Source organism: Triturus cristatus, chromosome 4_2 (assembly GCF_964204655.1).
Source record: "Triturus cristatus chromosome 4_2, aTriCri1.1, whole genome shotgun sequence".
Classification (NCBI taxonomy): domain Eukaryota; kingdom Metazoa; phylum Chordata; class Amphibia; order Caudata; family Salamandridae; genus Triturus; species Triturus cristatus.
The window spans coordinates 35,750,264-35,776,920 of record NC_140586.1 but is presented as its reverse complement, the minus strand read 5'-3'; the positions used below and the strand labels follow the sequence as shown (position 1 = coordinate 35,776,920).

Genomic DNA, 26,657 nt, shown 5'->3' with positions numbered 1-26,657 from the left:
TGCTCTTCTATCCTGAGAAACTGAACATGGGTTCTCTACCCCTAGGAGGAGGACGATGGTACAGCATCCGTGAAAGGCGAGCAGGTGAAAAGCACTGATCTACATGAAGACAACGTAACAGAGCAGACGCACCACATCATCATTCCCAGCTACGCGGCCTGGTTTGACTACAATAGGTAACTTAAGAGTTAGCAGGCAAAGAGGAAGACTAAAGAGTTGATGATAAAAGAATAGTGCTATCTATAACTGAGGGGTGAGGGTTCATACAGGAGAAGCAGTTGCCCCTTCACATGCTGGTATTGTGCGGTGTACATGTGAATCACTGTGTCTGTCTGTATGTGCAGAAGGTGGTGGACATTAGAAAAAGTGAGGGCTTATACTGAATTTCACAGATTCACAAATGCATGGTTCTGCTAAGTTTTGACCAGTGTGATTTTTAAACACTGCAAAATTGAGGACAAATCAATTTTATTTTGCAGGCCACTTTCACCAAAAGCGCTGAATAGAATTTTGCAAAGGGGTACAACATTGATGTGGGTATGCAGTAACATTGACAACATAAGGCTGATAGTAGAGACAGGGGTGTGGCATTTAATAAAATATCTACTGGTCCATGGGGCAGATTGCTTCATAAATCTACTTGTCCTGTAACAAAATCCACTTGTCCCTTTGGTGCCATGTAGTGCGGCGACAAATTATGGCAGCAATCTCATTATATAAGTGCTCTGATACAGCCTCTCTGATTATGCCAGGGCTCATACCATAGTAGTGTTTGACTACTTACAATAACCATATGTTGCAATGTTTTCGCAGATACTGGGGCTGAAGGTAGTGGTAAGCAATAGTTCCAGGGTTAAAAGGCCCTTTTGAGTCTGTGCAAACCTACTAACTTGCATGTTTTAAGGGTTTTCAACAACTCTTGTCTAATCTTTTTTCATACTGAGAAATGTTGGAAATTTACTCCTGACAATGGTAGACGTAAACCTTCTTCCAGAGTTGGGAAACAAGTGGTTGGAGGGAAAGTGAACTTGCAAACGCTCAGATTTTCGCATGAACAAATCTACACGTGTTTGCTCATGCTGAAATGCAGTTCATAAATATTTTCTAGGAGTACTATTTCTTCTCCTACTACTGTAAATACTTGGGAATTCACGAAAGCCGTATAGCTGCACTTAATACGAAGACACGTACCATGGGTGCACTTTTGAGACTTTCTTTATTAATTGGGCCCCTAATTTGGTCTGGTGCTGACGACCTTTTGAGTTGATTAAAATTCTGTCTCTCTCTCTCTCTCTGTATCGGCTGGCTTCACTCTGAGTGACAGCATTCTGCTCTTTCACAAGGAGCATATCGGCACACAAAGTAGTTTTCTTCAGTGCCAGTAACTACTGTGGCAGCGTGTGCTTTTTGAGACCAAAAACAATTTTTCTTTTGCCGATGTTTGTTATAATGGTGATGGCCCGGCGTGGCCAAGATGGCGATTGGGCTGGACGTTCTATAACAGAGCTCCGGCATCAGCCCGATAATTATCCTGAATTTGGCGAGACTCCTGCATGAAAAAGTGAAGGGAGAGGCACGGAGACCAGCCGAAGGACTTCAGTGGTAAATTCTGGCTAGTGACGGGAGAAAAAGCCCTCCTACCTGCCGCGATAACGAAGAGCCGAAGACTGGGATGGGTGCCCCGACTGCTGCAACTTGTGATGAGACGTGAAGGCGCAGAGAGACGACCTGGGGTGGAGGTGCGCTTTGTGACAAAGCGGCGGTGAGACTCGGACCTTGAGTCCGCACCGAACACTGTGCTCCCCCAGCAGAAGCAGCGGGGGAGTGGCGGGAGAGATGAGCGGCTTGGTCCATGGTCTTCAGGCGCTGTGGCACGCCAGTGTTGAGGCCTAGAGACCCCACCAAGGAGTGACACAGCCGGCACGGGCCAGACCCAGGAGCTGCAGAGGCGTCCCGTCGCCCTTTCTCATAGCTGGCAGTGAGTGAAATCCTGTGGTGGACGTGGACTGCGACTGGCAGCTGCTGCGTGCGCCTGGTGTGGCCGAGAAGACCCGCGGACGTACAAAAGAGCCCCCGGATTACTGTTAAGAGATGCGTGGAAAGATAAGCGTCTGTAGGGGAAACGTGGACTAAGCGGTGCAACCCGAGAGAAAGTGAAGGAGGGGCTGGACCAGGAATCCGGTCTGGACAGCGCTGGCTGCGGAGGCGGACCTGGGGAGGAGGTGGGTGGCTCTGCCCACCGTCCCGGGGGAAGAAATACACCAGAACTGAGGCCTGCGAGGCCTAGACAATCAAGGAATGACGTGGTGGCTAAAGGCCCGACCCGTGGGTTGTGGGGTTGCCCGCCTCCGCCTTCTCTGCTGCCCCTTAACGCAGACTCTGACCACACTGACCCCCTACCGGACTCAATCAGTTTACAGCTAACCAAGATCCTGGAGGCGATTACAAGCGGGATGCATGATAGAGTATTTAGAGAGCCTGATAGTCAGAATGTTGCAGCGGAGGATTTAACTCCTTTCTATGCATTGGAAAGAGCGCACAGAGTTCTCTATAGATCACTAGCACCTGGCAGACCCCCTCGATCTGTAGTGGCAAGATTACTACACTATAGCGATCGCAATATCATACTGCAGCAAGCCCTCACTAAAGGCCCGTTCACAATAGAAAATCAAAAAGTCTCCATATATCCGGACTATACTGCTGCAGTGCAGTCAAAGAGAGCATCATATGCAGCAGTCAAGAGAGTGCTTAGAGAACAGGGGATACAATACTCTCATGTACCCATCGAAGTTTTGGATAATCATAGATGGCACCACCCACTTTTGCAACACTCCAGACCTAGCCTGGGCATGGCTAGAAGAATATAAAGCGGAAGTGGTCCAGTTGAAAATGAGCTCGAAGGCGCTGCCACAGTGGTATGGGAAAAGGTCCCACGGCTTGACAGACCGAAGTTGAAAGAGCTGTGGCACTACAAGCGGTGGCTGAGATAGGAGGGCCCCAGCATACACCCAAAGACAGAGACTCATCATCGGAACGGAAATCTGGGAGAACTGATCTTACCACCTCTGGCGACGAAGAGAATAGATTGCCCGATGTGACACCACACACTGCGGATCATATTGTTAGATATCCTTTATAATGTATGAACTGTAATAGGTATGCACAGTCAGGGGGTGGGGGGAGAGGATTAGTCGAGGCCGACCCCTCTGTGAACACGGGAGATGAGTAGTGGCTGAGATTACGAAAGGGGTGGGAAACCGCTCCTTGCCCTGCACAGGATTACCCTTAAACCAGAATTTACAAACGTACGTAACAGATAGTGGGCTACCACACTACGCATTGAGTTCAGACAACATAACAAGGCACACCTCCTCTTGTAAAGCCCACACAGGCTGGCCAGAAGAGACATTTGGTAATCACATGGTTGCTATAAATGGTTTGGACGGCAGACCGTTGTCTTGCTGCCCTAGGGTATGGGAGTTGATGTTTGGGTTTAGTTTTTCTTTTATCGTTTCCCCTTCTAATTTCCTTCCCTTTGTTACACTCTAATTCCTGGAAAGGGTAGGGGTCCGATGTACGGGTTGATGTGAGGGGAAGTAGGGGGATGGATGGATGCAAGGTCCTGACCTGTGAACATGGCGAACGCACCTAATCTTACAAAGGGTTTGGTTGTTATATCCTGGAATGTCAAGGGAATGGGATCTCCACTCAAGAGAAACCATATACATAGATTCCTTATGGGTAGAGGAGCCCAAATCGCCCTGCTCCGGGAAACACACTTTCTAGGACCTGAGATAGATAGATTGAGATGTAGAGGCTTTGAGAAAGTGGCTCTGTATATACTGTTCCCAAATAAGTACAGTGTGCACAGAGTCCACAGTCCCCAGAGGTTTGGCAGAGGCTAAAGTTAGATATAACCTTACTCTCTAAAGTGGTAGCTTGGTCGAGCAGTAAGGCAGTATCAGAGGACAGTGTAAAGCATTTGTTGCACACACTCAGTCAGCAAATGGTCTCACACACTCAAGAACTGAACTCTAGGCCAATGGTTATGTATACAAATATATGGTTGTTTTATTTTAGAACCAACAATAGATTTCAAAATATACTTTCTCTGAATGAGAGGCTTTAGATAAATACTTTCAATATGCAATAGGCTTTGAATACAATAGACACAGTTGTTGCAATAGGCAACACAATTTCAAACTCATTAATACATTGAGCTCAATGGGAACTTCTAGTTAAATGCAATTAGTTACTTTAAGGATTACTTATCTAACCACAGGACTGGATCCTGGATTCAGTCCTGGGACATTTCCTGTAAACAGTTGAGTAAAAGCGTTTTGGTTACAGTAGTGATTTTTAAGCAATATTTTGGTATTTTAAAAGTTGACACTTAGAAACTTTTTCTCATAGAATCACCAATGTTATCCTGTGGGAGGAATTTCACTTAGCAGGTAAGTGGGGTTATTGTTACTTTTTCTAACTCAGTGTTGGATCCTGGGTCCAGCACTGGTGCATCACCTGTAAACAGTTGAAAGAATGTGTTTTGGTTATACAGGCGATTTTTAACTAATATTTGCAAGTTTGCAAAATCAACACTTTTTTCAGCAAAAACCAGGCAATGTTATCCTATGGGAGGAATTTCAAGTTATAGGTAAAGTATGTTCTTGTTACTTTTGTAATCCGGTACTGGGCTCCAAGGTTCAGCACTGGGACACCTATCTGAAACAGGTAAGTAATTACGTTTTCACAGTTGGTGTGATTTTTAAAGAATATTTGCAGTTTGCACAAATCGACACAGAAGAAATTTCACAGAAAAACAGTCAATGGTTTCCTATGGAAGAAAATTGGGTTAGCGGTAAGTATGGTTGTAATTACTTTTCAGGGTCAGTGCTGGGCACCAAGATCCAGCACTGAGATCTCTCCTGATAGCAGGTGAGTATTTTCGTTTTCGTTACTCGGTTGATTTTAGGTGAATATTTTAAAGTTTACAAACTCCACACTTAGAAGAATTTCCAAGTGACACCAGTCAGTGTTACCCTATGGAAGAAAGGAGAGTTATCGGCTTTTGGGTAAGTACTCGACTGGCAGATTTAAGGTTCTAGGCATAGACTCAGGGGTCTCCCAGGGTCAGGTCAGTACAGTTGTTACACCCTCCGCAGCACAGGGGCAGCCGGGTGCAGAGTGAGTTAGGCCCAATGTTATCGTATGGGAGGCAGGGGGCCCTTGGTTGGTGGCTTTTGGCTAGCAGGCCACGCGGCTGTGGGAGCTGGGCTCCTGGTCACTTGCTTAGGGCAAATGGGGAAGTAGAGTAGAGATTGCACTGCCAGGGGCACTCGGGCGGCTGGGTGCAGGGTGCTTTTGAGCCTCAAAAACGAACAAAGGCTACAACGAAGATTCTTCAGGTGTGACCACCACTTTGAGAGGTAAGTTGGGTAGTTGGAGGATAGGTAGGCACCCAGGAGTTGGGCACAGGGGGCTGTAGGGCGCCGGGGTGCCTTTTGGTGTCGGGAAATCTTACCCTCGGTTGGTCGCGGTTGGAGGGGTCCCTGGTTCTGAGGCTGCAGGCGTCTTCAGGAGTGTCGAGGTGGGTCCTTGGATGCTGGATTCGGGGTCACAGTCGCTGGGGGGACGTCCTCGGGGTCTTTGTTCACTCCAGCACAGGCCAGGCTTGGCGGGTGCAGAGTGTGCAGGGTTCGCGGTTCCTGGCAGATGCCAGGGGTCAGTTACTTGCTTTGAGCAGTACCACTGCTCGTGGGAGTCTCGGTTGCTTAGAATCACAAGGTAGCCAGGTCCTCCAGGATTTGTGAGGTTGCTGGCCACTGGAGATGCCAGGGTTTAGCAGGAGCTGGTTCGAGGGTCGACAGGCCGGTAGGGCTGGGGCCAAAGCAGTTGGTGTCTTTCTCTTGTGAGCAGCTGCATGGCAGGTGGTCTTGTCTCTTGATCTTCTTTGCTGTTTCGGAATCTGGATCTGAGGAAGGAAGGTTAAGGGTGCCCCTAAATACTGAATTTAGGGGCGTTACAGGTAGGTAAAGGGCAGGGACCGATGGGTCCCTTCCCTGGGGTGGGTACACCCCCTATCCTGCCACTCTCCTGTGGGAGGGGCAGTAGCCTAGTCCTGATTGGGCAGGGCTTCTCATCTTCAAGATGGCGAGAGCCCGGAGATTTGCTTCACCTCACCTCTCCCACCTGAGGGGTGGGGTTGGCAGAGGCTGACACAGCCCCTTTCCTTACTTGGAGTTTCCGGCCAGTCTTCCCACCAGAGTGGGGGTCAGAACCGGTAGGGGCCAGTTGCTGAGTACAGCAAGTGGCCTAGAGAAGCTCACAAAAGGTGGCATGCCTTTGAAGCTTCCCCTGCCCATCGTGGGGGAGGAGACCTAGCACCTCGCCCAGGATCTGCATTGTTGCAGGCCCAGGAGAGCGGATGGTGCTCTACCCAGGGCTCCGGCAACATGTCTGCTGTGTGGCAGCCTAGGCAGCCCCTCAGAGAAGACGTGGATTGTAGGTTAGGTTCAGGGGACATCTCTAAGATGCCCTCTGTCGTGCATTGTACATTAAATCCCACACTGGCATCAGTGCAGGTTTAATGTGCTGAGAAGGTTGATACCAAACTTCTCAGTCTTCATTGTTGCCATCATGGTGCTGTGGAGTTCGTGTTGACGACCACCCAGCACCATATACTCTTAATGGCAGCACTGCACTTACAGTGCCCAGGAATGGACCTGGGTACTGTAGGGGCACAGGGCTCATGCACCTGTGCCCACACCACTGGCATAGGGCACCCAGCTAGAGGGGTGGCTGATGTATGCCAGGGCAGTGTGTGTTGTGGGCATGGCCATGTCGACTCTGTTTTGTTCTGCACCCAAACACTCAGCCTGCCAGGGCAGTGTGTGTGTGTCAGGGTACAGGGCCTCTAAGGGTGGCACAATAAGTGCTGCAGCCCTTAGGGGCCTTCTCTGGTCACAAGGCCCTGGGTACCTAGTGTACCATTTACCAGGGGCTGACATGTGGCCAGAGATGCCAATTTGGTTTGGGCTTCGACACAGTTTTAGGGAAGGAACATAGGCCCTGGGTACCTGATTGGCAGGAGCCCAGGGCACACTCAGTCAAAGTACATCAGCAGTTCAGCAAAAAGTGGGGGCATACCATGCGAGAAAGATGGCACTTTCTCACACATATGGGCACATTTGCGAAGCTTTCATTTTTTATGAGCATTTTATTTTGGAAGCAAAGAATCATCAATCTTGCTTTCAAGCTTCTGCAAATATTTGCATCAAATCAGAGAGCATTCTGTGAGCATTATACATAGCCTCATATTGCTAAACTTTGAAAACGTGTGTACACATTTTTATACTGGAACCACTGTCAGTAGTACAGTCAGCTACAACATTTACTTTGTGCGCTCACCCTAATAATAAAGGTTTTCAATTAATGAACCATACATACAAGTTTGAACAGTATTAAGAAATGGACACACATATTACCTTAACTGCAGGCAGTGCCCTTCCCTGATCCATAATGTGGTACTGCAAACTGTCAGCCAAAGGGTTTGTGCTGCAGGGGTTGGGCCTACTTGTCCCAAGGACAAAATACACATGAAAACTTGTTGGACTTAACCCCAAACAATATGTCCCGGGCATCGGGCTATAGGAATTCCACATCTCTGTAGAGAAGATAAATGAAAGTGTGAAGTGTGAGCATAAGGAAGGTTAGTGCTTGGTGTCAAGAACTACAAAGAAATTAAAACCAGGGATGATCCGGGGGGTCTTGGGGTGATAATACAAGTTTGGTCTGAAGAATGTAGACATGCAAAAATGGATAAAAAGAAGCTAACAAAACGTTTGGAAGTTGAAACCTTCACTTATGGGCAATTGCAATTATATGCATAGAAAGAGTGAGAGCAAAGCGGAAAGATTACTATAATCCTAGGAGGATAAGCATGAAAGAGCAGGAGTGAAGTCAATCATTTCTGTAAATGTGTATACGAAACTAGACCTTTGGGCGGCAGCTCCCTCTTGCTGCAGCAGACTGACCGGAGCAGCACTACAGTTGAGGCAGTGGTAGGCAGCCACCACTGGCGGCCCCTTGCAGGCAGCCCATGCTGCACAATTTCAAGGCAGGGACACAGACGCTCAGGAAGAGGATTGTCAGCACTTTGGTTTTCCTTCAGTATTGTCTCTGCTGCTCAAATTGTTCGGTTAAACAATGTTTTTGTAATACGATGTATTTTTTTCACCAAGCTGTGCTAATGTTAGCCCATTGGCAGTGAGATGTTACTATTTGCATTTGAAAGGGCATGTTCGAGGCATATGAGCTGTAGATTACACACTTGTGCATAGATCGCCATCTGGTGTTGGGCCCGGATGTTTGCAGTTGTTTTTCCTCTTGGAAAGTCTTTGGAAGTCACGAGGTCAGCGACTCCTCCTTTGGATCGTATTGCGCATGGGCTTCGGCTCCATCCTCAGATTGTTTTTTTTCTGCCATCGGGCTCGGATGTGATCTTCGCGCTCCGGTTCCAAACAGGTTTCCAGTTCAATCGACACGCAATCCTCACCCCAATTTGCGGTATTGTTTCTATCGCGATCTCCACACTCGACGCGGCTCTCATCGATCAACACCTTCGATTCCAGTCGTCGACGCCGGCCTTCGGGCCTACCAAAGCTCCGGTCCTGGCTCATGGAAAGGACTCCCTTCAAGAAGTGCCCTCTGTGGGTCCAAATTCCCCCACACCGATCTCAACGAAGTATGTAATCTCTGCCTCTCCCCTGAACACGAGGCTCGAGACTGTCCGGCGTGTAAGTCCTTCCGGTCCAAGAAAACGATTCGGGACCGAAGACCAAGAAGGACCATGGCGCACTCGTCGACGTCGATTCCAGATGGCATTTTCGGAGAGGGCGTCGATGCTCCGGAAGAACACCACACCGACGAGGGCCTCGTCAGCGCCTCCGAAGCCGACGATTCAGATGTGGAGGACATCACCCCGGCACAGAGGGTCGTGAGTACCGATTTGCCCCCCCCCCCAACACTCTCGCCGGCACCGAAAAAGGCTTCGGTCACGCCTTCGCCTCCGGGCCTAGGTAAGACCAAAGACACTGCTTCTCACACCGTACCTTCGGGACCGGTAAAGAAGCCGATTAAGCCTTCCGGCGGCTCGGGATCGAGCCAGCCCACCATCTGTGCCAACAAACACTCCTCCGCACCGACACCAAAAAAGAAAATGGCCTCCTCTTCGTCACCGAGCCCCATACCGAAACACTCGGTGACGAAAACCAGTTCCACCTCCTCGGTACCAACTCCATCTTCGGAACCGACAAAAGTACACAAGGCCATCGGCACCGAGCAAACAAAAAGCCATTTCCAAGCCGCATACTTCCAAACAGGACATTAAAGCCAGAAAATCAACGGCGCCGACGGATAAAACACCTTCAGAAGATCTCTTTACACCGGATCCCTTGCAAAAGACATTGACCAAGGATCCCAAAACCGGACATTTGATGCTTAGCATCAAAAAGAGACAGCTGGAAAAACCTAACCCAGCTCCACATCCAAAGAGGAAGGACCCTGCTACATCACTTTTCAGAATGCCTTCCCCACCTCTTCTACCTTCTCCCCCTCCACCTTCTCCACCCCCTCCTCATCATTCCCCAACACCCCCTCCGGATGACGATGATCATGCCGATACAGATGATGACATGGTGGACGTGCCCCATGATTTACCTACAGGAGACCCCACTCCCACAGGCTCCCCAGACCCATGGGACGATTATAACAACCCCGACATCCCTAACGTCCCACACGAGGATCTCTATCCTTCGAGACCATCCCCACCTGAAGACTCATTGGGGTTCAACCATTTACTCCAGAGGGCGGCACACTATCACGGGGTAGATTTACATACCGACCCTGTGGAGGAGGATTTCCTCCTCGATACTTTCGACACCACGCATAGGGCCACCTCCATACTGCCCATGCTCAAAGGAGTTCTAAAACATGCGCCAGAGGTCTTTAAAGACCCAGTCAGAGCCAGGGATATTAAACCGCGCATTGACAAAAAATGCAAAGCCACCCCTACAGATCCCTCCTACATCAGAGGGCCAGCACCCCTAGATTCCCTGGTAGTATCCACAGCACGGAAGAGGGCCAACTCCCAGATGTCAGGCGATGCACCACCACCGGACAAAGAGTCAAAACTTTGGACGCCTCCGGCAAGCGCACTGCATCACAAGCTGCCAACATATGGCATATCGCCAATACACAAGCGTTACTGGCTAGATATGACAGGGCCCATTATGACGAGTTAGAAGCCATAATGCAACACCTCCCTGACAAATACAAAAACAGGGCAAACTAGTTAATTCAGGAGGGTAAAATCATCACTAATACCTCCATCTGTTGTGCCCTAGATGCAGCAGACACCGCCTCCAGGGCCATCAATACTAGCGTCCTCCGCCGCCGCCATGCCTGGCTCAGGATTTAAACCAGAAGTGCAAGCTTCCATCCTGAACCATCCATTTAACCAGGAACATCTGTTCGGCCCAAAAGTGGATGAGGCCCTAGAAAAAATGAAAAAAGACACCGACACGGCCAAATCTATGGGGGCCTTACAATCACACACTCCCAGGCGCTCCTTTCGCCGTTCCTCCTTTCAGAGCACATCCAGAGGCTACTCCTCTGATACCGCTTCCACGTCATACAAAGCTCCTACCCAATCCACCTTCACAAGGGGTTACCAAAGAGGCGGCTACAGGGACCACAATAATAAAGGCAGAGGCAAAACAAACACCGCCCGCTCTGCCCCTACACCTGCCCAATGACTTCCCTCCACTCCCCCCAGACCATCCCACTCCGGTCGGGGCAGACTCCAAAATTTCCTTCATGTCTGGGCTACCATCACCTCAGACAAATGGGTGACACAAATAATTCGGTCAGGCTACTGCCTAGAGCTAATGTCTACCCCCCAAATATTCCACCCAGACAACGGCCAATGTCACAGGAACATCTAGAATTACTAAAGCAGGAGGTAATCTCCCTCCTACAAAAAGGGGCGATAGAACACGTTCCTACCAACCAATGAAATCTGGGGGTTTACTCCCTATATTTTCTTATACCAAAAAGGGACGAGACTCTACGGCCCATCCTAGACCTCCGGCCCCTAAACGCATACATACACTCGGACCATTTTCACATGGTAACACTTCAGCAGGTACTTCCCCTGCTCTCCCAAAACGACTTCCTGGCCACTTTAGGCCTAAAGGCCGCTTACTTCCACATTCCTGTACACCACGCTCACAGGAAGTTCCTCAGATTCGTAGTGGACAACCAACACTACCAATTTAAGGTACTCCCATTCGGAGTCACAACAGCACCACGGGTATAAACCAAGTGCCTAGCAGTCGTGGCAGCACACCTCAGGAGACAACACATCCATGTCTTCCCATACCTAGACAACTGGCTAATAAAAGCCAGCTCATACAACCAGTGTGTACAACACACGCATGCCACGATCCAACTACTTCACCAACTGGGCTTCACAGTAAACCACGCAAAGTCCCATCTGCAACCGTCCCACGTAAAACAATACCTCGGTGCCACCATAGACACCTCGAAAGCGCTAGCCTACCCCAGTCCGGCCAGGATCACAAGCATTCAGGCTCTACGCGCAAAATTTATAGCACAACACTCCCTTCCAGCTCGAGTGTTTATGCAACTAATCGGGATGATGGCCTCTTGCATATTCATAGTACCTCACGCAAGACTCAAGATGCGTCCTCTCCAAGAGTGCTTAGCGCACCAATGGAACCAGGCCCAAGATCAATTAACAGATCTGGTGTTGGTAGACGGTCGTACCCATCGCTCTCTGCAGTGGTGGACCACCAAAAATCTTTCCAAATGGAAACCGTTCCTGGAACCGGTTCCTCAGATAATACTGACAACGGACGCATCGCTCTCCGGCTGGGGAGCTCACCTGTTACATCAAAATGCAGGGCAGATGGACACCTCAACAAAAGTTACTCCACATCAATCATCTGGAGTTACTAGCAATATTCTAAGCCCTGAAATCCTTCCAGACACAGATTTCAGGCAAGGCAGTCCTAGTCCGCACAGACATGACAGTCATGTACTACATTCAAAAACAAGGCGGCACAAACTCTCCACAGCTCTCTTAGCTAGCGCAGAGTATTTGGAGATGGGCCATACCCCAGAAAATCTTTCTCCTGGCCCAACCTGTCCCAGGAGTCCAAAACACTATGGCCGATCTACTCCGCAGACAGGCACAACAGATCCACGAGTGAGAACTACATCCACAAGTTCTTCACCCGTACTTTCAACTGTGGGGGCATCCATAAATAGACCTCTTCGCCACCCACGAAAACGCCAAATGCCCAAGCTTCGCCGCCAGATATCCACACGCATTGTCCAAAGGCAATGCGATATGGATGAACTGGTCAGGCAAATTTGCGTACGCTTTTCCGCCTCTCCCACTCATTCCATAAGTGGTGCGCAAACTACAACAACACTCCCTCACTCTCATACTAGTAGCTCCAACTTGGGCCAGACAGCCGTGGTACACCACACTGCTGGAATTATCTGTTGTACCGCACCAAAAGTTACACCTCTCTCCACACCTCCTAACCCAGAACCATGGAGAGATCAGACACCCGGACCCAGCTCATCTCAACCTAGCGATCTGGCTCCTGAAATCCTAGAATTTGGTTACCTCAATCTTCCCCCCTGACTGTATGAACGTCATCAAAGAAGCTAGGCGACCCACCACTAGAGCGTGCTACGCCGCCAAGTGGAAAAGTTTTGTTGTCTACTGTTTCAACAATACCATCAATCCCCTAGATGTGTCCATTCAACACATCATAGGCTATTTACTACACCTGCAAAGATGCAATCTAGCCTATACGTCTATTAGACTGCACCTCACAGCCATAGCAGCTTATCTGCAAAACAGGCAACATCTATCACTTTTTAGAGTACCTGCCATTAAAGCCTTCATGGAAGGCCATAAAAGGATAATTCCACCCAGACTGCCACCCTCACCTGTGTGGAACCTAAACATCGTTCTCACCAGGCTAATGGGGCCTCCCTTCGAACCTCTGCACAAATGTGAACTCCAATTCCTAACATGGAAAACCGCTTTTCTTGTAGCCATCACTTCCCTCAGAAGGGTCAGTGAAATACAAGCACTTAGCATTCAAGAACCTTTTCTGCAAATGCACCATAACAAGGTTGTTCTCCGTACCAACCCAAATTTCCTCCCTAAAGTCATTTCTCCCTTTCACATAAACCAAGCGGTAGAACTACCAGTTTTCTTCTCGCAACCACAAACCGTTGCAGAAAGAGCACACTAGATGTCAAAACAGCCTTACTCTACTACATACAGGGAACACAACCTTTCCGCAAGACCAAACAGCTGGTTCGAGGCATATGAGCTGCAGATCACACACTTAGGATAAGATCGCCATCTGGTGTTGGGCTCGGATGATTGCAGGTGGTTGTTGTCTTCGGAAGAAGCCTTTTGGTCACGAGATAGGTGACTCCTCCTCTGGACAACAGTGCGCATGGGCATCCACTCCATCCTCAGATTGTTTTTTTCCGCCATTGGGTTCGGATGAACTTTTCCACTCCGGCTGAAAACTTCTGAAAATCCAGCTTTCGAAACTAACAACCTTTACAACTCTACGTCGAAATCCCATCGGACCGTTTCCGGATACGGCTCATGGAAAGGACACCTTTTAAAAAATGCCCCCAATGTGGAGCAAAGTTCCCCCACAGTGACCACCACGAGGTCTGCAACCTGTGCCTCTCGCCGGAACATAACGAATCCAACTGTCCAGCCTGCGCCGCATTCCGTTCCAAGAAAACCATCCGGGACCAAAGAGCTCGACGCCATATCATGGCCAGACCAGCTCCAGAACCAGAGGACATCTTTGCCCAGGATGTCCCGGAAGACGATTCCGAAGACCTCCAAATCGTATCCGAAGCGGACGAGTCTGATGACCTCATCACTCCGGGGCAACGAGTGAGTACCAGTGCCCCTACCCCAACCCGCCCCCAAAAAAGACATTGGTCAAGACTCCGCCAGCTGGCCCCAGTCTCGACCAAAAATCGTCTTCAGAAGCCCCGCCCTCGGGCCCGGCTCCGAAGAAATATAAGCCTGGAGGTGGCTCGGGCTCGAACAAACCACATGTTATTGTGCCCACAATACCTTCGGCACCGAAGACTCAACACCTCTCAGCACCGAAGCAGGCTCCGAGACCATCGAGGCCGAAATCTCCACCGGCACCAAAACGCTCTTCGGTACCTAAATCTCCACTGGCACCAAAACGCTCTTCGGCACCAAAGTCTCCACCGGCACCGAAACGTTCTTCGGCACCGAAACCATCCTCTGTACCGAAAAAAGTCCACAAAGACTCTACCGATGCCCCAAAACATAGATCGGAACCGAAAAAGTCCGCACCAAAGCCACTTTCGGACAATGAAGAACTTTTTCGCCCGGATCCCACGCAAAAAAGGATTTATATCAATCCAAAAACCGGACATGTCACTGCTGTGCCATACAAGAAAAGGAAGCTGGACACAACACCTCCTCCAGTTCCCATAAAGAAGAAGGACTTTGCCACCTCACCCATTTGTCCTTCCTCTCCTATATCACCTCTCATCCCAACCCCTCTGCCCCCACCTCCTTCTCCTCTACCATCTCCTTCACCTACACCACCTCCACAGGATGATGATGATGATTTAGGGGGAGGGGGAGACCCGGATGACCTTAATGATCCTTTCACACTCCCGGATACGGCACCCTTAGATGACTGGGCTTACCCTTTACCTGACATTCCCGATCCCACTACATACCCTCCAAACCCTCCCCTCCTGATGACCACCTAGGGTTTGGACAGCTAATAAACAGGGCGGCACTGTTCCATGGCGTCACCATGCACTCAGATACACCTGAAGAGGACTTTTTCTTGACACATGTGAGCAGTTGCAAAAATCAGTTCAGATCTTGCCCATGATTAAAGGGGTCATAAAACACGCCACTGAGGTTTTTAAAGACCCTGTTAGACATAGGGTTCTTAACCCCCGAATTGAAAAAAAATATAGACCCGCCCCACAAGATCCCGCGTACATTAAGGCACAGCTCCCTCTAGACTCTTTAGTCGTTTTAATCAAACGCACGAAAGCGGGCTAACTCCCAAACAACAGGAGACACACCGCCCCGGACAAAGAGTCCAAGCTATTAGAGGCCTCGGGTAAAAGAGTTGCAGCACAAGCTGCTAACCATTGGCGTATTGCCAATACACAAGCCCTATTAGCCCGATATGATAGGGCTCATTATGATCAGCTAGAAGATCTTTTACAACACCTGCCAGATCAGTACAAATCCCAGGCCAATGACCTCATCCAAGAGGGAAAACTGATATCTAATGCATCAATCAAATGTGCATTAGACGCAGCGGACACTGCCTCTAGGGCGGTCAACACAAGCATACTACTTAGACGCCACGCATGGCTACGTATTTCAGGCTTTAAGCCGGAAGTACAAACAACCATTCTTGCTCAACCATGAGCAACTATTTGGACCCGCAGTAAACACCGCACTAGAGAAGATGAAGAAAGATAACGAGACTGCTAAATCAATGGGAGCATTACAGTCTCCACAACCCCGAGGCTCCTTTCGACGCTCCTTTTACAGGGGAGCCTCCAAAAATGTGGGAACAGACACCTCTTCCACTTTCAAAACCTCCGCACAAACATCCCCTAACAGAGGATATTTTAGAGGAGGATATAGGGGAAACAATACCAAGGGCCGAGGACGGGGCAATACCAACACCCGCACCTCTCCAGCCACTAAACAGTGACTTGCCCCCACTCCCCCCAGACCATTCCACTCCAGTCGGGGGAAGACTCCAACAGTTCCTACCTGTCTGGAATTCCATCACAACAGACAAGTGGGTAAGAAAAATTATCCAGTTTGGTTACTGCCTCGAACTCACAAACACCCCCCCCACACATACCACCCAAACACCGTCCAATGTCACTACACCATCTTACACTCCTCAAACAGGAAATTCGGTCCTTGCTTCAAAATCACGCAATAGAACCAGTTCCACTCCAACATCAGGGTACAGGAGTATATTCTTTATACTTCCTAATTCCCAAAAAGGACGAGACTTTAAGACCCATACTCTACCTCAGACTACTAAACCAGTACATACACTCAGATCACTTCCATATGATCACTCTCCAACAAGTCCTCCCACTACTTCAACAAGGCGACTTCCTTGCCACATTGGACCTCAAGGACGCATACTTTCACATCCCCATGCATCCCGCTCACAGGAAGTATCTAAGATTTGTGGTAGACGGACAGCACTATCAGTTTACAGTCCTCCCATTCGGAGTAACAACTGCACCCAGGGTATTCACCAAATGCTTAGCAGTAGTGGCAGCGCATCTCAGGAGACAACACATCCATGTCTTCCCGTATCTCTAACGATTGGCTCATAAAAGCCAATACTCTCGACAAATGCGTTCTCCACACTCACCGCACTATTCAAACCCTACACGACTTGGGATTTACCATCAACTATCCCAAATCTCAACTGCAACCCTCCCACATACATCAATATCTGGGAGCCACCATAAATACGTCCAAGGCCATAGCTTATCCCAGCATAGCCAGGATAGCCAACATACAAAACCTCATCTTAAAATTTCAAACTCAACACTCTCTTCCAGCAAGAGTGTTTATGCAACTGTTAGGCATGATGGCGTCATGCATCTCCATCGTACCCCACGCACGACTTCAAATGCGTCCCTTGCAAGAATGTCTAGCACAACAGTGGAACCAGGCTCACGGACAACTTACCGATCTGGTGTTGGTGGACAGTCGCTCACTTCGTTCACTCAAATGGTGGAACACCATCAACCTGTCCAAAGGGCGACCGTTCTTAGAGCCTCTTCCACAAGTAGTGCTGACCACCGACGCATCTCTCACAGGGTGGGGAGCCCACCTCCTTCAACACACCACTCAGGGCAGATGGACCACTCAACAAAAACTGCTCCATATCAATCACCTAGAACTTCTAGCAGTGTTCCTAGCACTGAAATCCTTTCAAGTACATCTAAAGAACAAAACTGTCCTCATCCGCACAGACAACATGACGACAATGTATTACATACAAAAGCAGGGGGGGGGGACACATTCTCTCCAACTGTCCCAACTCGCACAGAACATCTGGAGATGGGCATTGCCCCAAAACATCTACCTGCTAGCGGAACACCTTCCAGGGGTTCACAGCCAGGTTGCCAATCTCCTAAGTCGTTAGACACAGCAAATCCACGAATGGGAATTACACCCCAAAGTCCTATTCCCATTCTTCCAAAAATGGGGCCAACAAGACATAGACCTGTTCGCCACACACAAATGCAAAATGCCCAACCTTTGCCGCCAGGTTTCCACACCCACAGTCGAAGGGCAATGCAATATGGATGAACTGGTCAGGCAGATTTGCGTACGCTTTTCCGCCTCTCCCACTCATTCCATTTGTGGTACGCAAGCTCAAACAACAGTCGCTAAAAACTGATCCTAGTAGCTCCCACTTGGGCACGTCAACCCTGGTTCACGACACTTCTGGAACTATCGCTAGTTCCACATCAAAAATTGCGCCTTTCCCCGGCCCTATTAACCCAGAACCATGGAGAAATCAGACACCCAGATCCACAGCAACTGAACTTGGCAATCTGGCTCCTGAAGTCTTAGAGTTCGGTTACCTCAACCTCCCACCAGACTGTATGAATATCATAAAAGAAGCTAGAAGACCTACTACTAGGGCGTGTTATGCTGCAAAATGGAAAAGATTTGCCATTTACTGCACTAACAATGATATACGTCCACTGGATGCTTCCATCCAAAACATTATTTGCTATTTACTACACTTGCAAAGATGCAATTTAACGTATTCCTCCATACGTCTACACCTAGCAGCCTTAGCAGCCTACTTACAAAATAGACAACACCTGTCCCTCTAAGGTACCAGCCATCAAAGCCTTTATGGAAGGTCTCAAAAGGATTATTCCTCCAAGATTACCACCTTCCCCAGTGTGGAATCTAAACATTGTTCTAACAAGGCTCATGGGTCCTCCATTTGAACCTAAGCATAAATGCGAACTGCAGTTCCTAACATGGAAAGTGGCTTTCCTTATCGCAATCACATCCCTGCGAAGGGTAAGTGAAATACAAGCCTTAACTCTTGAAGAACCATTCCTACAACTACATCGTAACAAAGTGGTTCTTAGGACAAACCCAAAATTCCTACCTAAAGTCATTTCCCCTTTCCATCTTAACCGATCAGTCGAGCTACCAGTCTTCTTCCCTAATCCAGACTCAGTAGCTGAGAGGGCCCTTCATACCTTAGATGTTAAAAGAGCCTTGCTTTATTACATCGACAGAACCAAACCTTTTCGCAAAACCAAACAGCTGTTTGTTGCTTTCACTCCACCAAATAAAGGCAACCCCATTTCCAAATCAGGTATAGCCAGGTGGATAGTTAAATGTATCCAGATATGTTACCAAAAAGCTAAACGCACTCTTACAGTTCCCCCTAGGGCGCACTCCACGCGTAAAATAGGGGCTTCCATGGCATTCTTAAGGAACATTCCCTTAGAAGATATTTGCAAAGCAGCCACATGGTCTACCACACACACCTTCACTAAACATTACTGTGTTGATGTGCAATCCAAACAACAAGCTTCAGTAGGCCAGGCTGTCCTAAAAACTCTATTCCAAACTGCTGCAACGGATACAGGTGACCACCGCTAGGGGAGACACTGCTATATAGTCTATCCTAAGTGTGTGATCTGCAGCTCATATGCCTCGAACGGAATATGCTACTTACCAGTATGCATCTGTTCTATTGCATGTAGAGCTGCAGAGCCACACACGCCCACCCGCCTCCCCGGGACCTGTATCTGTTCCAGCATTGTCTTAATTAGACATTACACATGGACATCCTTTCTCTTTCTTCTTATACACTCCATTTCCCATCATGGCAAAAAACAATCTGAGGATGGAGTGGATGCCCATGCGCACTGTTGTCCAGAGGAGGAGTCACCTATCTCGTGACCAAAAGGCTTCTTCCGAAGACAACAACAACCTGCAATCATCCGAGCCCAACACCAGATGGCGATCTTATCCTAAGTGTGTGGCTCTGCAGTTCTACATGCCAAGAACAGATGCATACTGGTAAGTAGCATATTCCTTTGTCTCTTTCTCTCCACCACACAAGGGCAACCCCATCTCCAAGTCGGGAATAGCTAGGTGGATTGTCAAATGCATTCAGATTTGCTACCACAAAGCAAAACAAACGCTTTCCGTTCCCCCTAAAGCCCACTCTACACGCATAATAGGGGCATCAATGGCATTTTTAGGGAACATCCCATTAGATGATATCTGCAGAGCAGCTACATGGTCAACACCGCACACTTTCACTAAACACTATTGTGTAGATGTGCAAACTAAGCAGCAGGCTAGTGTGGGCCAGGCTGTACTCAAAACATTATTTCAAACCACTGCAACAGATACGGGTGGTCGCCGCTAAGGGTGGGTACTGCTATATAATCTATGCACAAGTGTGTAATCTGCAGCTCATATGCTTCGAACGGAATATGCTACTTACCAGTATGCATCTGTTCTTGGCATGTAGAGCTGCAGATCTACACACGCCCACCCGGCTACCAGTATCTGTTCCAGTCTATCTTATTTAGATACAACACACATGGTTTTCTTCACTGTTGTTACTACGCTCCATCTTTCCCTGCTGGCAAAAAACAATCTGAGGATGGGGCCGAAGCCCATGCGCAATACGATCCAAAGGAGGAGTCACCGACCTCATGACTTCCAAAGACTTTCCAAGAGGAAAAACATCTGCAAACATCCGGGCCCAACACCAGATGGCGATCTATGCACAAGTGTGTAGATCTGCAGCTCTACATGCCAAGAACAGATGCATACTGGTAAGTAGCATATTCCCTCTGCCGTCTTACTCACTGGGCTGTGAACCCTCAAGAAAAAAGGCTAAACATTTTATTTTGCATTTCACTGGTCTGTGGCATGCACCATGACCAGGGCCACTGGAATTCTTTGTTAACCTCTTCAGCGCTGCGCGGATTCCCGCGCAGTGCTGAAAGATCTGAGCGCGGGCGGGGCCATGACGGAACGGTTCCGTCATAAGCACAGCCCAACCGGCGTGCATGACGGAACCGTTCCGTCATCGGCATCGAAGAGGTTAAAGGAGGGTCACATAATGTGGCATTGTTTACTAAATTAGGCTGCAAGAAAAGGCAAAATGTATTGCTTTAATGCAGCACCTTTTGAAGGGGTATTACTTCACTACGTTTTAGTTTTTACACATTAACACTGTAGGAGCAAATATTTCACCTCATCAATATAGGTTTAACAGCTAAATACAGTAATCAGCAACTGAAAGGTGACCTTCCTCTGCGTGACACTGCCTGCCACTGCGTGGCAGCACACATAGTAAGGTTTTTAGTAAGTTTAGATCTGTATGAGCTAGTCAAAATCTGCAAATTGTGCAGAAGATGGTGGATTGTGTGCATGTGCTGCAAATCTATGATTGTACAGAAAACACAGCGGACGCACAATCGCATAGTTCCAGTGCACCGGACTATGACATATCAGCCATTCCTCTCTTTCCGGCCAACAGCATATTGCAATGTGGGGCTTGTATTTTTGTCATAACACTTTTCTTTATGGATTCAAAACCCCAGAACAAATATGATGTTGGCTAAAATATCCGGAATAGTTTGAAGAGGTTGTATATGAAATGGAGCCACTTGTCCGATATATTGTAAAATGTTACAAATTCATCTAGTCCACTTCAAAAACTGCTTAATTCACACATAAAACAAAAAGAATCAATTTTCATATATTTTGTGAGGGTTTACTCTTTCATTCACATCATGCATTAAAACCGGCATTGGCAACACAAGTTGTTTTGTCTTTTGTGTAGAGGAAAGGTTTATGTTGCGCCTCACAGCACTACAGTGGTACAGCATGGACAGGAGCAGCACGGCGTTCCTTAATGCATAGATTAAGTAAAGGGCAGATGGCTCTAGCAGAGGGAACATCACACAGTTCTCTCGCTCATACATGGCCGGTATAACATAGGTAGCTAACACACTAAAGAGGTTGTGAGAGGAGTTAGAGGACCGTTGTACACTAGCCATAAACATGCAGACATACAAGGAGCATAACACACCTGGAAGAAGGTGCCAAACCTCTAATACCATACATTCATGTACTTGTATAAGTTGAAACACTCCTACTTAATGGGGCAAGGTTCATCGGTGGGTTCCACAACTACCATCATCCAAGATTAGTACTGTTTATTATCTATTTGTAATAGAGTACACTTCATGTAGTGCTCATTGCTCTTTTTTCCTTTATCTGTGAACATATCTTATCAGTCTGAGACTATAATATACACCTGAGTAGAGTGCTTGCTCATTCTATGCCAGATGTTGTAACAAAGGTCGTGAAATGATTTTAGGGTATCTGAATGCTTTTCGATTTCTTGTGTAAGTCACTCCATGCCATTTTTTACTGCATTGCTGCTAGGATTCATGACTGTAAAGCCCTACGGAGAACTTTGTCAGAGATCCTCAGCTTTAATTAATGTTACCGAAGTCTACAGATAGTCTACAATTCAGCATCTGGTTTGGTGTCTTCAAGGAAAACGCCAGTACCACCATTATTATTTGCCTTTGCACGTGTATGTTAGTTAACTTTGGTTCCAGTTGAGTGAGGAGCACAGTGATTGGGACAGCTTGATATGACAGTATTGAGAGGGTAAAGGGTGCATCAGCTATTGGTTGTGTTGAAGCAGTTGTCGCTGATTCCTCTGTTCTTACTGTACAGTAGGAAATAACTTGTCTGGAATACCAGTTCCTTCTACTGATTGGTGGGTGGGGACGCAGCTACGAGTTGATGGAATTTTACATTGCGAGAAATGGCTTAAAATACATTTTGTAGATTTGTATGCCCTTAGTAGGCCACTCATACTGTTGGCAAAATGTGAAGTAAGCAAATTGTTTTTGTTTGTAAAGTACATGTACATTGAGGCTTCTAGCGCGATGGAAACAACATAACTTAGTCCGCCAGCAGACGCTAAAACATTTATCTAAAATTATTAATTGAAAAGTAAAGTCTTGAGCTTTTTTGCAAAAGGTAAGGAAGGAAATGATTGAAGTCATAGCAAATTCTTTTTCTATTCTGGGGTGGCGGTTCTGGTCATTGAAATATTTGATAGATACCACGAGCCACAGATTCCCTAACTTTTGAACTGTTCCCAGGTGCCAGTCTGGATCCAGACATTTTTCAGAAGTACCTCCGCTCACTAGGGACGGCGTCGTACGACTCCGTGATGACGTCATCTCTGGATATGATGTCAGTGGAGCCAAATAAGTCCCGTCCGGGCGCATAGACTTCCGTTTATTCTTTTCCATGCTGCAGCATGGATCTGGAGAAGCCTATCTCTAGCTGTTTTTAAGCCTGCTGTGATTAACTTTTTTTGTCTGAAACAGTGTGCTCTATGCCCTCTGGGTTTAAGTCTTGTGAGTTCTGTGCTCGCAAGATGTTTGGTATGGATCCACGCTCTTATCTGTATGTGGTGTGTGGGTGAGCACTACGATGCAAACGAGTGTGACACCTGTCAGCAGTTGAAGCCAAATGCCAAAGTCGGGACCTATGAGACAAAGGGCTATAACCTGTATCAATACTGGTTTGTGTACCAGTGGTCACAATCTCACTTAATGGTGACTCAACAAACATTTTGTTGTTGTTTCATGGGTCTAGTATTGATATGTGGTCTGTAGAGTGGAGGTTTTTCTCCTTTTTGAGGATGGTTCTGCTTCGGGGTGTAGGGTTTCACATAGGCTAAGCATTGTTGATTAATGCTGGGCTTTTACCTTAAACCCATAAGATGGTATTGGCATACCATTTCATGTTGTTTGTAATTGGTGTTTTAAAAGATTTTGATCGTTTTTGGGCACACTGTTTCCACAGCCCGTTTCTAGAGTGGCTCTGCGTTCTGGCGCAGAAGTTTTCTCATAAGAAACTGACATCCGCGCGCCAAAGGGGACCAATATGGCTCCACTGACGTCATATCCGGAGATGACGTCATAACGGAGCATTATGACAACGTCCCCCGGCGCGCGGAGATAATGCAAAAAAATCTGGATCCAGACTGGCGCCTGGGGAGAATTCAAAAGTTAAGGAGTCTGAGGCTAGACTGTGTCTCTATCAGATATTACGTTACCCAAGGTAAGTAACTTGTACGTGAAGTAGATAGTGACCTAATTCACACAAAGTTAATTGAGGGGTGTGCAGCAGAAATGTACCTCCCAAAAAAGCAGGATATGAGCAATGTATTACAAAAGTAACAATAACCAAATTTTGACTAGTACTCTTTTCATGAAAGGTATCCCGGATGTGTCAGGATGAGGGTAACATTACCATGATGCCTAGTGTTTTGCACCATTTACAACTGTTGCACAAGCTTTTCCGGGAGATTTAGATAAATAGCATTTCCGAAGATTCTACTAAAGCCACTACAGTGGGCATGTGATGTTCTGAGGCAGTGTTGGGTAACATTTTCTTCAGTTGTTTAATTTGCCGGAAACGTTAGGTGGTTACTCTGGGAATCTGTGGCTCTAGGGAAAAATAGGAATCAATGTAAACCCCTAGGTTGCGTACAACTGTAGAAAGTGGTGGTGGTGGACCCATGGTACCTGTCCAGCAGGAAGGTCACCATTTGTCGATGGCATCTCTGGTGATCAGAAACTCGGTGTTCGAGGCATATGAGCTGCAGATCACACACTGAGGATAAGATCGCCATCTGGTGTTGGGCTCGGATGATTGCAGGTTGTTGTTGTCTTCGGAAGAAGCCTTTGGTCACGAGGTTGGTGACTCCTCCCCTGGACAACAGTGCGCATGGGCATCCACTCCATCGGCAGATTGTTTTTTTCCGCCATTGGGTTCGGATGAACTTTTTTCCGCTCCAGCAGAAAACTTCCAGCAATCGATTTAACTCTTTAATCTTCATTCCATCGACGTCGACATCAACTCGGACCGGTTCCGGAAGCGGCTGATGGACAGGACACCCTTCAAAAAATGCCCCCAGTGTGGAGCGAAGTTCCCCCACAGTGACCACCACCAGGTTTGCAACCTCTGCCTGTCGCCGGAACACAACGAGTCCACCTGTCCAGCTTGTTCCGCTTTCCGTTCGAAGAAGACCCTCCGGGACCGAAGAGCTCGACGCCATATTATGGCCAAACCAGCTCCAGAACCGGAGGACATCTTTGCTCAAGATGTTCCCGAAGACGACACCGAAGATCTCGAGATCGTGTCCGAGGCCGACGATTCCGATGACCTCATCACTCCAGGGCAGCGTGTGAGTACCACCCCCCCTGCCCCTGCCCCATCCAAAAAAGCATTGGTCAAGACTCCGCCAGCTGGGCCCAGTCGCGACCGGAAATCCTCTTCAGAAGCCCCGCCCTCGGGCCCGGCTCCGAAGACATCTAAGCCTGTGGGTGGCTCGGGCTCGAGCAAACCTCACCTGATTGTGCCTTTAACACCCTCGGCACCCAAACCACTGTCGGCACCGAAACAGGCTCCAAGACCGAAATCTCCTTCGGCACAGAAACGTTCCTCGGCACCGAAGTCTCCACCGGCACCGAGACGTTCTTCAACATCGATGCCTGAAAGTCCATCGGCACCGAAACCTCAGTCGGCACCGAAACCTCAGTCGGCACCGAAAACTCAGTTGGCACCGAAAACTCAGTTGGCACCGAAAACTCAGTTGGCACCGAAAACTCAGTCGGCACCGAAAACTCAGTCGGCACCGAAAACTCAGTCGGCACCGAAAACTCAGTCGGCACCGAAAACTCAGTCGGCACCGAAAACTCAGTCGGCACCGAAAACTCAGTCGGCACCGAAAACTCAGTCGGCACCGAAAACTCAGTCGGCACCGAAAACTCAGTCGGCACCGAAAACTCAGTCGGCACCGAAAACTCAGTCGGCACCGAAAACTCAGTCGGCACCGAAAACTCAGTCGGCACCGAAAACTCAGTCGGCACCGAAAACTCAGTCGGCACCGAAAACTCAGTCGGCACCGAAAACTCAGTCGGCACCGAAAAATCCATCGGACCCGAAAAAATCGTCGACGCCAAAAACTGCGTCCCCGCCGAAAAAAGCTCATAAAGACCCGAAGCGGACGTCACAGACACCACCTTCGGAGCCAGATGAACTTTTTCGACCAGATCCTACTCAGAAGCGGATCTACATCAATCCTAACACGGGACATGTGACTGCCATCCCATATAAAAAGCGGAAGCTGGACACTACACCTCCCCCAGCTCCCATACGGAAAAAGGACTGTGCTACTTCACCACTTCGTCCTTCCTCTCCTGTTTTACCTCCTAACCCGTCCCCCCCCCCTCCTCCTCCTGATTCTCCTTTACCTTTACCTTTACCATCTCCCTATCATTCACCTCCTCCACAGGATGATAATGATGACTTAGGGGGAGGGGCGGACCCTGATTTATTTAATGATCCTGTTGATCCAAACGACCCTTTTACGTTCCCAGACCCAGCACCCATGGATGACTGGTCTTATCCTATACCTGACATGCCTGACCCCACTACCTACCCCTCCAAGCCCTCCCCTCCTGATGACCACCTAGGGTTCGGCCAACTTATAAATAGGGCAGCAACATTCCACGGCGTTACAATGCACACAGACGCCCTTGAAGAGGACTTTCTCCTTGATACCTTTGAGCAGTCACAAAAGACTGTTCACATACTGCCCATGATCAAAGGGGTTATAAAGCATGCTACTGAAGTCTTTAAGGACCCTGTTCGAGCTAGGGTTCTCAACCCACGCATCGAAAAAAAGTACCGACCAGCCCCGCAAGACCCTGCATACATTAAGGCCCAGCTCCCTTTAGACTCCCTAGTCGTATCAAATGCCAGGAAGCGCGCTAACTCACAGACAACTGGAGAAACGCCTCCCCCAGACAAAGAGTCTAAGCTTTTAGAAGCCTCGGGCAAACGGGTTGCCGCGCAGGCGGCTAACCATTGGCGTATTGCGAATACCCAGGCCCTGTTAGCCAGGTATGATAGAGCGCATTATGACCAACTTGAGGACCTTATGCAACATCTGCCTGAACCTTTTAAGTCCCAGGCCTCTGACCTCATCCAAGAAGGCAAATTAATATCTAATGCCTCCATTAAATGCGCCTTAGATGCAGCAGACACTGCTTCTAGAGCGGTCAATACTAGCGTCTTACTCAGACGACATGCCTGGCTCCGTATTTCCGGTTTTAAACCGGAGGTTCAAACCGCAATTCTAGCTCAACCTTTCAACCAAGAGCAGCTATTTGGCCCTGCAGTGGATACTGCATTAGAAAAAATGAAAAAGGATAATGAAACTGCCAAGTCTATGGGAGCACTGCAGTCTCATCAAAACCGGGGTTCCTTTCGTCGCTCCTTTTATAGAGGAGGCTCCAAAAACACATCAACTGAGACCACGTCCACCTTTAAAAATTCTGGACAAACATCCCCTAAC

The 26,657-nt window shown here is 48.2% G+C and overlaps 1 protein-coding gene across 6 annotated transcripts in view; it reads left to right on the top strand.

The window, feature by feature from the left end:
* SMARCC2 (SWI/SNF related BAF chromatin remodeling complex subunit C2) overlaps positions 1–26,657 on the top strand; it is a 501,863-nt gene that overhangs the window by 168,991 nt on the left and 306,215 nt on the right. For all 6 annotated transcript variants that reach the window (XM_085600307.1, XM_085600305.1, XM_085600303.1 and 3 more), the window contains exon 14: positions 46–176. In XM_085600307.1, coding sequence (XP_085456433.1) covers positions 46–176 — 131 coding nt within the window. The remainder of the gene's footprint in view (positions 1–45; positions 177–26,657) is intronic.